The 12,660-nt window shown below is 57.4% G+C and overlaps 1 protein-coding gene across 1 annotated transcript; it reads right to left on the bottom strand.

Annotated features, from left to right (window-relative positions):
- Window positions 1–123: 123 nt before the first annotated feature.
- On the bottom strand, window positions 124–6,060 carry IL4I1 (interleukin 4 induced 1). The gene is made up of 8 exons (XM_081807272.1): window positions 6,027–6,060; window positions 5,770–5,804; window positions 5,429–5,667; window positions 4,702–4,814; window positions 3,952–4,153; window positions 2,035–2,103; window positions 1,562–1,698; window positions 124–1,056 (listed from the first exon to the last, which is right to left on the bottom strand). The coding sequence occupies exons 2-8, from the start codon at window positions 5,780–5,782 to the stop codon at window positions 135–137; spliced, it is 1,695 nt and encodes a 564-aa protein (XP_081663398.1). The 5' UTR covers window positions 5,783–5,804; window positions 6,027–6,060; the 3' UTR covers window positions 124–134.
- Between the last annotated feature and the right edge of the window lie 6,600 nt (window positions 6,061–12,660).

The raw sequence follows: 12,660 nt of genomic DNA on the forward strand, positions 1-12,660 counted from the left end.
GGACAGCTTCTGGGGGCTCCAGAATAGGCGCAGCCGCTTCTCCCGCTAAGGCTAATGGCTTTGCTCCACACAACGGGGGAAGCGACTGAACCCAGGGAGAGGGCAGGCGCACACGGCTTTTTCTGAAAATACTTTTAATGCTCGGGGCTCTTGTGGGTGATGTGCTGAGCGGTTATCCTTTGTGCAGCCGGGGAGTGGGTGGCGTCAGCCTTTTCGAACTCGCAGCGGGGACGGCTGGGCACCAGGCGCACAACCCCATCCTCGGTGTCGCTGTCGACCAGCATGTGCCCGTCTCGGCTGTTGATCAACACCGCCGCACGCAGCGCCGACTTGACAGCGGTCTCCACCCAGCCGTGCGGGTAGGCCGTGTGCTCACCCGCGAAGTAGATGCGGCCGTAGGGGACCGCCCAGTCGTAGTCCGGCCCCTCTTCCTTGTCCTCACGCCAGAGCAGCGGCGGCTGCACCACGAAGCCGCCCTGGCTATGCGGGTCCTCGGCCCAGCGCTTGACGATGCCGCTGCCGTCCCACAGCCGGTACACAGTGGGCCCGTGCAGCGCCGCCACGTCGTCGAGCGCCACGCGCATCGCGTCTTCCGGGCTCAGGCCGGCGAACGAGGCCGCCGCGTCCGACCACGTGTACGAGGCCAGCAGCAGCGCGCCCTCGCCCGGCGGCGGGTAGAATATCACGCGCGACGGGCGGGCGGTGCTCGAGTGGCCGCCCTCGATGTGCTCGTCGTGCCAGAAGGGCCGGCGGAAGCTCAGGAACACCTTGGTGGCCGGCACGTAGTGCAGCGCGCGCAGCGCCTCCTGCCGCCTGCGCGACAGCGGCGGCGAGAAGGTAATGCGCTGCAGCGCCGGCCCGCTCGCCGTCAGCAGCACCACGTCGGCGGTCATGGCCTTCAGACTCCGGGCCCTGCGCGAGCTGGCGATGTGCACGCGCACATCGTGCGTCCCCTGCGTTATCGCCACGACGGGCGCGTGCAGCAGCACCGGCCCGGACAGCGAGCTCAGCAGCGCGCGCGGCAGCAGGTCCCAGCCGCCCACGATGCGGCTGTACCTGCGGGCGGGGCGGGAGCGTGATGCCGGAGCTCGGGCACTGCCCCTCCTCGCCGGCTCCTCCCCGCGGGCCCCATCCCGGCGCACTCCCGGGTCCGGGTTCTAGTTTTCGCCTGCCGGGTCCCTTCTTGTCCCGCCCCTTCTCGCAGGCCGCGCCCACTCCCCTACCGGCCCCGTCACCTGCCGGGTCCTCGCTGACCCCGCCCACCCGTCTACCCCGGCCCTCGCCAGTCCCCGACGTCCCCCGAGGACCAGGGAGCAGAGAAGTGGCTGACCCGGGCACCGCCCCTCTTCTCCTCTGGGCCACGCCTTTCTCCGGGAACCTTTCCTACCCAGTTCCGCCCGAGGACCCGGGATGAGGAGGCCCGTGTGGCCAGACACGGGAGCCCCTTCTCATCTTCCCATCAGCCCGGCCTCACCCAACGCCGACGGCCCCGCCCACTCCGTTAACTCGAGCGCCGGGGCCCTCGTCGGCCCCGCCCCTGCCAGCTGGCCCCGCCCCTCACCGGAGCCGGTCGCTGAGGCAGCTGTGGGCCCTTAGGGCCTCGGCGAAGCTGAGATAGAAGAAGCCGTCCTTGGACATCACGTCTCCCAGGAGCCTCACGGCGGGCTGGCTCAGGTTCCCCTCCCCGAGGAGGTATTCCTGCAGGACGGGCGCACGCCCGGGTCAGGACCCAAGCCGGCTGCACCTCCGGCTCTGTCCCCACCCCCACGGGGGTCCCTCCCAGGCTGAGCCACTTGGTTCCGTGACATGACCGTGAGCTTAGTACGGTTCTCTGAAGCTTGGCGATCCAGTGCCCCCTTTGGTGACAGATGACGGAAGCAAGCCCAGGGAGGGAGGCGTGTGCTGCCCTGGGGTGAGGCAGGGGGTCCACGGTAAGCCTGGAGTCCAGGATTTCCGCGTTCTGACTCCAGGGCTACTGCCCCACGGGCACCCTCCTTGTTCAGGTTTCTCAGCGACGCTGAGGCCCCCACTCACCAGGAGCGTGTGCCTTTCAAACTTCTTCATTGCCTTTCTGCAGCCCAGTGTCTTGAGATCTTTGAGGGCCTGTGGTGGAACAAGAGGACAACGCTGAGCTCCAGGGGCAGGACTGCAGAGGCCAGACTTGGAGTGCAAAGCTGGGGTCTCTCCCTGCACCTGCCCATGGCCAGCCATTTGCCACTCTTGTTCAAGCCGCCAGGCCTTTGCCCATGCTGTGCGCTTGGCCTTGCCCTCCACTGCAATTCACTGTCGCCACTCTGTAAAGTCTCCCCCAAGTCGTTACGGCCCCTCCTGCCCCAGCCTCAGCCCACCCTGACAGTGTCACGCTCATCCCCATTGGGCATGGTTTGGTCTGCATCTGTCCTAGCCTGTGAGTCAATGCTGTATCCTGCTGGTGCTTAGTGATTGTCACCCGGATCCCTGTGGGCACAGACAGAACTGGTTCTTCCCCCGCCCAAAGCCCTGCCGTGGCTCCCCAGTGCCTGGAGCCGCAGAGTCGCACCCTCAGCCAGCCCCTTGGTCACCATCTCTTAGGGAAGCTCCAGTTCGGCAGCCCTATGTGCAGTGCCCAGCACCCCCCGCCCCCATCTGCACTGGTTCCCCTGCTTCATCTCTGCCTGAAACACAAGTAGCCACCCTTTACCGTGCTAGTCAAGTCCCTTCCCTTCCTGACAGCCCCGTCTCACTTTAGCCCTCTTCGCTGTCCACCTGGCTTCTCCCTTGAGATCAGGGAACTCGCCAAAGGATGTGCCCCTTCACTCACTCACTCATCATTCACCTCGAGTCTCCCTAGGCTCCCTGAACTGGACGGTGCCAGGGCACAGAAATGGCCTGGACTTGGTGCCCACCCTTGTCCCAGAGGGGAGATAAACAATTAGGAGCTCCCAGAGGAGGTCAAGGCCTGCTCTTCCCTGAGGGCACCAAGGAAGGCTTCCTGGAGGAGGGGACATTGGAGCTGGTTCTTGGGGGATGAGCAGGGTTCTCTGGGTGAGAAAGGGAAAAGGCCTTTCAGGCAGGGCGGGAAGCAAGAGCAAGTAAGGGCGTGGGTGCAGGATGGTGCAGGAGCACAGTGGGTATGAAGGAGTACGGAGCTGGGGTGTTAAGGCCACCATGAGGGCTTTGAGGGGTAAAAAAATTTCTTGGAGGAGAGAAGATGAGGCTGGGGGTGTGAGAGAGACCAGACCATTCAGGGCTTGAACCTGAGGCTAAGGTGCTGGGGAGCCATAGGGGGCTGTGAGCAGGGGAGGAGCAGGGTGAAGGTCCAGGGTAAAGGATGAAACCTGAGCTGGAGCAGGGGCTGTGGGGACTGAGAGGTGGGAACAGTGCAAGCGATCAGCGGACAGGAAGGGTGGGGCAGGGGGGCACTGATGGTGGAAGGGAGAGGGAGGGAACTAGGATGGCACCTGGGGGTCTGTCTGCCTGTGACTGGGGTGGGGGTGATGGGGCCATTATGAGCGGGGAGAACGTGGGAATATGAGTGGGGTTAGGGAACGATGCTGAGCTCACTGGGAGCTGGCGGGTCCTGGGGTACGGCCAGGGTGGGCACAGACAGAAGGCTGGGTCTCCAGAGATGGATGGGGAAGACATCAGCCTGCAGGTCAAAGTTTACGCCAAAGATGTAGAAGGTGAGGCTGTCCGGAGAGTGTGTGTGTGTGTGTGTGTGTGTGTGTGTGACGTTTACACCAAAGATGTAGAAGGTGAGGCTGTCCGGAGTGTGTGTGTGTGTGTGTGTAGGGGATCAGAGACCAAAGGCTGATGGAGCTCTGGGGATGAGCAGCATTTATGGGAAACCACAGATGGAAGAGCCAGCGACGGCAGACTGCAGATGGGAGGAATGAGAGAGACAAGCAGCCAGGCACGGAGGAGGCTGGGCAGAGGGCAGAGCGCAGAGGGGAGTGGGGGACGGCTGCCTACCCGGTTGAGAGCCATCTGGTAGATTTCTTCGGGCGAGTGGCCCTTCTCCCTGGGGCGCAGTTTGTAGCCCAGCTTCTCAGGCATCTTCTCCACCACGTAGTTCCGCAGCTTCAGGTTGTTCACTTCTATCCACGTGTTCTCATCGTACTGAGTGAATTTGGTCAGGTTGAGCCCCAGGCTCTTGCAGAGCTCGTGGAGGATCCTGAAGGAGCCGGAGAGGCCCGTGAGGATCAGGCAGGGCATGTGTGTCGGTGTGTGTGTGTGGAGGGGGGGTCAGGGCCCCTCTCCGGGGGCTTGGGGATGGGCATGAGGCTGCAGTGGGGCTAGAGTTGGGGTCATGGGTGCTGAGGCCTGGGATGAAATGGGAACAAGGCTCAAGGCTGGAAGGCTGAAGGTGTAGCGGTTTGGGATTGTGTTTGGAGTGGGAGCTGGCTTTCACTGGGGCTGAAGTGGGACTGGGGACAGAGTCTGGGTTGGGTGGGGGCTTGTCATGGGGAAAGGACAGGATTGGGGTCTGGCGCTCTGGCTGGACGTGGTGGGGCTGGAGCTGGGAGATCTTGAAGTTAGATCAGGACAGAGGGGGAGGTGGAGTCTTGACACAACTTGATTGGGGTTTTGGGTTTGGGGTCAGAGTTGAAGTTCAGCCTGGCACTGGAGTGGGGATGGAGTTGGGGATCTGGCTGAGTCTGAGCATAGCCATGGGACTGGGGGTGGCCTCGGTGCCCGCCTGGCTGCCTGGTCAGGCCTCACCTATGCGAGCTGGGCATGCGCATGGCTCCCAGCTCCCCAATCCAGCCCGTCTTCCGGTCCCGGTAGGTGAAGATGCGGCCCCCGATCCTGTTGTCTGCCTCCAGGATGGTGACCTGGGGGATGGGGGGGACAGCAAGCAGGGCCCTTCAGCTCCTCCCACTGACCCCCCCCACCCCCAGCCTCCCATCCCCACGGCAGCAGAGACCTCAACTAGAGAAGGACCCCCTTCTTTATGGACAAGTGAGAGGAGCTGAACAAATGTCATAGCAAACACTTAAAATATGACACTCTCCAGACTGCAGCAGGAAGACGGCAAGCCAGATTGCAAAGGGACTTCCCAGCCCGGAAAGTGGGGAGATTTCTTGCAGGCACAGAGGTCCTGGCCCAGCCCATTCTCATTTTTGGATTTCAGTGACAGAGGCAGTGGTTAGACCTCAGGGGGCACTTCTCCTTGAGTGGAATTTCCATCTCCACCAACACAAATTTCCCCCAGGAGGTTGGAGGACATTCAGAGGGAATTCCTCAGGAATGAGAGAGAGCAGGACAGGGAAATCAAAGGCCTCTCAGCCTCCCTCTGGGTTTCACTCCCCAGACCAAGCAGCAAAGCACATCTCTTCTCCCCACTTCCTACCAGCCCCTTAACCGGGATGTAGCCAGGCCCCTATACCCAGGACTCCCAGCCTGCTGCAGGAAAGACTCAAGGTAGATGACAAGCGGCACTTCTCACCTTGTGTCCCGCATCACTGAGCACCTTGGCAGCTACCAGCCCAGCTGCACCAGCACCAACCACAATCACCCTCTGAGGCTTCGAGGTCCGATTGAGCCCCAAGGTCACAACCTTGAGCAGCACCTCGTAGTCAGGATCATGCATACATTTTTCAAAGGGATCCTGGCTGTGGGAAGTCTTCCAATCCAGGGAGGCCACCAGGCTGAGGAAGATGGAGACCAGGACGAGGAGGTACCGGGCTGGAGGGAGGAGGGACGGGGTCAGTGGGCAAGTCAGTAGGTACGTGTGGGGAGAAAATTGGGCTCCGTACCCCCTGTCCCCGTGGCCCCTTGCTTACTTACCTAATGAGGCCATAACTCTCGGTGGGAGATGGTGTCTAGTTTGGAGGGGAGGCAAGGGTCACTGTGACAGGGGCCTGGCCGCCCCTACGGCCTCATCCCTCCATCCCCATCTAGCTGTCTCCTGTTCTGTGCTCACCTATCTGCCCTTCGGTACCCCTCCCTGCACTCCTTTCTCTTCTCTCTTCCCCTCTCCTCTGCCCTCCCTGTCCCCAAGTGTCTGTTTCTGGGGGTCCCAGTCTCTGCAGCCTCCTCTCTACCTTGGCTCTCCGTGGACAGCAGCAGCACTTCTGTCCTCTGTCGCTCCCACTGGTCTGCCCCGTCCCCCTTCGCCTGTCCTTAAACCAACTGAGCCCCGCCCTCCCCTCCCTCTGGGAAATCTGTGGCAGGGAAATGAAACTACTCTCCTGGGTTGTAGGGTCAGGTGCTCAGAGTTTAGCTGAGGCTGGAGGGGGTGGGTGGTGGGGAAGGGGGGCTGAGAGGAAACGAATCAGTCTATTTTCTTCCTTTTGCCCCAGATAGTTCTGGGGCGGTTAGAAGACCGGAAATAAATGCTCAGGTAACCATGCTAAGGGGGCCTGGTCTCGGGGTCCCTGTGTCTGCCCTTGGGGTTGCATGTTCCCTGTGACGGCCTCCGAGTCCTCCTCTGTGTCAGCTGTCGCTGTGCCCTGAAGGGCCCTTGCTGGCTCCACTCCCCTCCCTCACGGCTGCTCTGAGCCTCAGTCTCTGAGGCCAGCCTGCCGCGGTCCTGAGCCCGGTGCCTGCCTCCATGGTTCTGGTCTGCAGCTGTCAAGTGGGGGCCATTAAAATGTGGGGAGGATAAGGCACTGAGTCCAGGTCAGGCCCTGTGAACAAGCACCTGGGTCAATACTACAACTTGCTCCTTAGGAAATGCCCGCTGCTACCACCGTGGGGGGTACTGGGAGGGGCTCAAGGAGTGACCCCCTGCTCCCCAGCCCTGCACAAGGAGCAGCCCTGGATGTGTGCTCATCCATCCCATCCCTGCACCGAGATGCTCAGCTGTGGTGCTCAGCTCAGGCTAGGGTGCCGGGGGCACCTCAGCCAAAAGGCCGCAGGAACCTCTGCCTCTTTGCCTCTGGCCTTAGCCCTTACCATCCCTATATGTGGGGTGCTTTTTTCCTGAGGTCAGGCAGTGAGAAGAACAAGATGACCGGGCTCCAAGGAGTCTCTCCACTTGTGGCAGCAAGGGTCCCTCGGCTCTGGGGGCTTTAGCCAAGGGCACATGTGGTAGGTCCCCTGAAGTGGGTGGAGGTAGAAGACACAACTTGGGAGATTTTTCCTGGGGCAGGGGCAGAGGGCACCAGGCAGCTGGTGAGGAGTAAGGCCAGAAGCAGCAGATCCTCTGCAGCAACAAGATGGGAAAATCCGAAAGTGTACATCAAAGAGGGATGTGGTTTGATGGAGGATGGGGGGCGGGAGGGGAGCATGAGTCAGAAAACATGATGCGGGGGCCTGGGAGGAGCAGCCAAGAAGGAAACAATCCGCTGGACAGAGCCTTGAGCCTCGAGACCGAATGCCAAGAAAGCGAAGGGCACAAGTCAGCACAAACGGCAGAGACCGTCCCCACGGTGAGGACCCACTAAGGTGGTCCTGGCTCAGTGCTTTGCGCTCACTGTGGGCCTCACAGTGTTGCACTTGGCAGAGGAGGGATCTGAGAGATGGAGAGCGGGCAGGCAGGGGAAGACCCCAGGACTTGCCCAAGGCCTCCGAGTGGGAAGGCCTTTCCCGGGCCGCCCCTGCCTGCTTCCTTCTCGGTGACGCGGGGCATCTGAGCACCACCATGCTTGACTCTACTCACAGTAGCTGCATGAGCTCATGGCAATGATCGCTCCTCTAACCCCAGGGACCTTGTTGGAGGGCAACCCGGCCCGCCGAGGGCAAGGCTCGTGCCCCGGGTCCCACAATGGGGAATGACAGAGCCGGGGGTCCTGCTGGCCCCCGGCGAGAGGCCCATCTGCTCTACTTCCTCAAGGCAATGTCGGCCCGGAGAAAGCGAGCAGCCATACCATGGAAACAGAAAGGGGTGGAGGCAGCAGAGCCATGAACTCCTGCACTTGTCTAGGCAAGAGTGTTGGTCCCCAAAACAGCTTGGGGGGCCCTGCTGGGGTCCCTGAGCCGACCCCGCTCGTTTCTCTCCCACACAGGATTTCTGTTCAAAGCCCCCTGGCTCCGGGCACACCCCTGGCTCGCCTCCTGGACTCTAAGTGAAATGCCAACTTCATGGGGCACCTGGGTGGCTCAGTTGTTAAGCGGCTGCCTTCGGCTCAGGTCATGATCCCAGGGTCCTGGGATCGAGCCCCGCATCGGGCTCCCTGCTTGGCGGGAAGCCCGCTTCTCCCTCTCCCACTCCCCCTGCTTGTGTTCTCTCTCTCGCTGTCTCTCTCTGTCAAAATAGATAAATCTTAAAAAAAAAAAAAAAAAGAAATGCCAACTTCAAGGCGTCAGCAGGGCAGGGAAAGGGAGGGAGAGGAACCCAACTCATGAGGCGACCCAGGGTTGGGAGCCAAGAGCGCCTGAGAGTAGGGATCCTGTTAGGGCAGGGCTCCCTATGAAATGCCTACGGGTGCTATTTACTACCACGTCCCAGATACTTCATACATTTTACTTCATTTACTCCAGTAAGGATTCTGACAAGGTGGGCTTAGCTGTGCCCTTTTTACAGTGGAGAAAACTGAGGTCCAGAGAGGTCACCAGCTGAGAAGCGGCAGCACCTGGGTTGGATCCCAGCAGCCTGGCTCCAGGCCCATGTTCTGAAACGCTTGTTCGTCAGCAGCAAGCTCGGGCTTGTGAACTAGGGAGGGGGCCAGGCCAGGGTCTGTCTGCCTCATCACCGTTGACATCTGGGGCCATCTTTGTGGGGGTCATCCTGTGCGTTGTAGGATGTTGAACAGCCTCACTGGCCTTTACCCACTAGATGCCAGTAGCACTTGTCCCTCGAGCTGTGACCACCACAAATGTCTCCAGACATTGTCAATCATTCCCAGGGGAAGGGGAGGCAAAATCACCCTAAGAACCACCGGGCTAAGCTCAGGTTGATGTTTAATGGAAGTCCCACAAGCAGCCAGCTATGGTCCAGGACAGAGACCTGGGTACAGCTGGCAGGACAAGAAATACTGGGGGCCACACAGTTGTGCAGGGGACAGGGCTCGAGCTTTACCATATTATTCTCTCTGAGGCAGTTCAAAGACTGTGAGTGGTCGCTACTAAAACTTTCACCAAGTGTCTGAGGGGGGAAGGCCTGCCCAGGGGATGCCCAGGGCCCCAGGTGGAAGTCAGGGGTCCAGACCTGGATCCGGGAGAGGCTCAGAGAGCAGAGGACAGACTTACCTGAGGCCCTTAATCTATGGCCTGACTCCCGGACAGAGTCCCCCTTCCCGCAGAGCCCTCCTGCCCCTCCTTCCCCTTTCCAGAACCCCTGGGCCCCATTGGGGGGCACTCACAGCATGGCTGGCTCTGGGGGGCTCTCTCAGCGCCCATGGCCTTTCTGGTTAGCCCGGGACAGAAGTCATCGTCGGGCGTGTACGGAAACGGGGTCAATGGCAGTAGCTTTGTCCTGATTCCCGTTAGACCAAAGGTGCCAGGGTCCTGGTGAAGTCAGAGCAATTGGGAGGCTGTGGAGGGCAGGCCCTCCCTGCTCAAAAGCTTTTTATTATGGAAATTTCAAACATACATAAAAACAGAGAGACTGGGATGATGAACCCAAGTGCATCCATCGCCTCCTAGCCCATCTTGTTTCATTTACATTTTCTCCCTCCCCCACTGCATTATTTTACAGCAAATCCCAGACATCTTGTTATTTTGTAGGTAAATACTTTAGGATGTTTCTCTAAAACAGAGGTCTACAAACATTTTCTGTAAATATTTGGGGCTTTGGGGGCCACACTGTCTCCATCTTGCCTACTCAACTCTGCCCTCCAAGTAGCCACAACATGTATAATGAATTGGCGTGGCTGTGTTCCAATAAAACTTTATTTACAAAAACAGGAAGTGGGACTGTAGTTTGCCAACCAACTGCTTTAAAAAAGATTAGAATTTAAAAAAAAATAAATAAAAAAATAAAAAAAATAAAAAATAAAAAAGATTAGAACTTACTTGCTTTAAAAAAAAAACAAAACCTACAATACCATTATTGCATTTAAAAATGGCATTAAATCAAAGTCCAATTTCCCTGTCTCAAAAAAATTGTTTTTTCAAGTAGGCTCCACACCCAGCATGGAGCACAGAGCGAGGCTTGAACTCAAGACCCTGAAATCAGACCTGAGCTGAGATCAAGAGTTGGGACACTTAACCGACTGAGCCACCAGGTGCCCCTCAAAAATTTTTTTTGGCAGTTGGTTTGAATCAAAATTCAAATAGGAGCCCACTTTGCATTTGAGTGATACTGAGGGTCTTTGTTAGTGTTACTTTCAAGTCCCTGGATTTGGGGTCTGTGTCCTCAGAACCGAGGGATTAATGGGACCCCACAGCACCAGGCTGGGCCTGAGCCTGGCAAAGCAGCACACCAGGTCTGGTTTCTGCCATGGGGAAACCTGTGGAGGTCATGGGGTTGAACCAGGATGGTGCCTGGACGTGAGGTGCGTGCCTAGGTGAGTCACTGCTGTTTGAAGTGATTTGTGCCACTGTGTGAGGGCTGCGGGACAGGCACGGGTCCGTGTGGGACAGATAAGCCTGGCTGGGGGCTGGCTTCTGAGGCTGAGGGCGTTTGTTCCCTGGGAAGTTCTGCAGAAAGCCCTTGCCCTGAGAGTCTGAGAGCGGACTTTTCAAGCACCCAAGTAATTTCAAGGTTGACTGAAAACTTGGCAGCAGTGGTGTGCTGGGCTGGCTCCTAGCAGTGAATAAGAGCTGACCGATTTTTAAGATCTTTGGTTTTGTTTTGCACGCCATTCTTTAAAAAATTGTATTTATGATTAATCTTACTAAAAATGAATTTAAATACTCAAAACTCATCATTTCCCAATCATTTGATTACATTTTACTACTATGTATACTCTTGAGGTGAACCAATTGTATCTATAGGTGTCAATTTCCCAAATTCCTGTTCAGTGACTTCACATCTGTGGCTTGCAATCAGCCGTGGTGGGAGTCTTTACACCACAGGCATTGGCATTTGCTACCCATCAGGGCTTTCCCCTACCCCGGAGAGCCGACTGTTACATTCACCAGCACACCACTGCTTGGGAATCATTCATTTCAACCTCCCCCAGGATATGAAGGGTGCTGTGGCTCTGGGAATCTCTAGCTGTTTGAAACATCTGATCCTTCTGATGCCAAGCTGTGCCTGACAGGCAGAGACATATTCTGGGGAAGCGGCTGGGCCATAGAGAGAGTCATTTGAGGGTTTCCTTGAGGTCGGAAAAAAAAGCCATAACCATACATCTAATTGCCACTCTTATCCCTGAACTGGGAGAAGAAATGCAGTAACAGCTTACTGAGAGATTCGCCTTTAAAAGCCTCTGATTCCAAATTTAGTCACCACATTTGCTGTCTTCATACTACTTAATGAAGAGGAACCTAAGTAGAGGCCGTTTGTCGGGACTGGCAAAGAAGCGCATCTGTGTTTTCTTCCTGGAAAGGGAAACTGCAGTTACAACACAGCCATCATCTGCAGGGTGGCACCCCGTCAGCTGCTGGTCCTGTGGCAATCCCGGGGACCCCTCCCTGGTGCTCCCAGGAAGCCTGGCGGGGCCATATTCCCCATGGTGCGAGAGCACCGGGACCATCGTCCTGATTTATGATTGTGTTTTCCAAAGTGGGGTGCCCATGGTCCCTTGGGGCATGGGAATAAGTGAACTCAGTATTTCCATTTAAAGAAGTACCTATGTGAAAGCAATTAAGCGTTACTAATGTTCACTATGCAAAACAGGTCAATTAGATACATTGGAAACGCAAGCTCAAGAAAAATTCTTCTAGCATGATTGCATGGCCCCTTCCAGCAACTTGCGTGGGCAGAAACACAGTTCCATTTTAGTGACCCCAGTGCCAGATCAGGATCTGGTATATAGAAGGTGCTCCAAAACTAGATGTTCTATGAATCAATGTGGGTAAAATACAAATGACTTCCTACTTTCTAGGGGGGCTTGAGGCTGCTCCATCTGGGTCGGATGTGGGTCATGCAGTTAGTCAAGGCTCAGATTGCACAAAGGGCCACTGCCCAGGGGGCGGAGCTTTCAGAGAGAATCAAGTGGGTCAATGTGGGGTCTCCCCCTCCTCTATTCTGTTCCCTTCCCTCTCCCGTGGCTTCTGCTTGGACAGGACACTTGTTCTCGGAAGCCAAAGATGGTCCAAGGAAATGACTTATGACCGGAACTTTGGGTAACTGGACCATACATCTCCGGGAATGAGCTCTGGGCATTCCTTGGCAAAAACACGGCTTCGGGAGGCAGAGGCTGAAGGGGCAGACTCTCCACCCCGAAGCAGGAGATCCAAGCGCTTGGCATCATTCTAGAACGCCCACGGGAGCTGGGGACAGAGGCAGAATGCTGGGCCAGTACTGGAGATGATCCCCATAACATATCCACATCCCAGCTTCACCTGTTTCCCACCTTTGAAGCACAACTGGTGCCCTCCAGCTAGCCCCCCAGGTAATGGAGAGGAAGGCCGCCAATGGCACCTGTGGCCGCTGAGCTAACACCTTAGGGATGATGGCAGAGGCCTTGACATTCATGTGTATCTAAGATGGAACCCGGAACACACCTCATGTGTGTTCCTCTTCTGCCATCAGCAGAGAGGAACCCACGACTTGCTTCTGTGTGTATGTGTGCCTCAACGAGTTCTGCTGGTTTCTGAGCTCCAGACAAACGGCACCCCACTTGATGTAGTCTTCTGGAACCCGCTTTTTCCCCAGCTTTCTAAGCGATCCACACAAATGGCATC

This window comes from Leptonychotes weddellii, chromosome 16, assembly GCF_054177405.1.
Source record: "Leptonychotes weddellii isolate Sample4059 chromosome 16, ASM5417740v2, whole genome shotgun sequence".
In the NCBI taxonomy this organism is placed as follows: domain Eukaryota; kingdom Metazoa; phylum Chordata; class Mammalia; order Carnivora; family Phocidae; genus Leptonychotes; species Leptonychotes weddellii.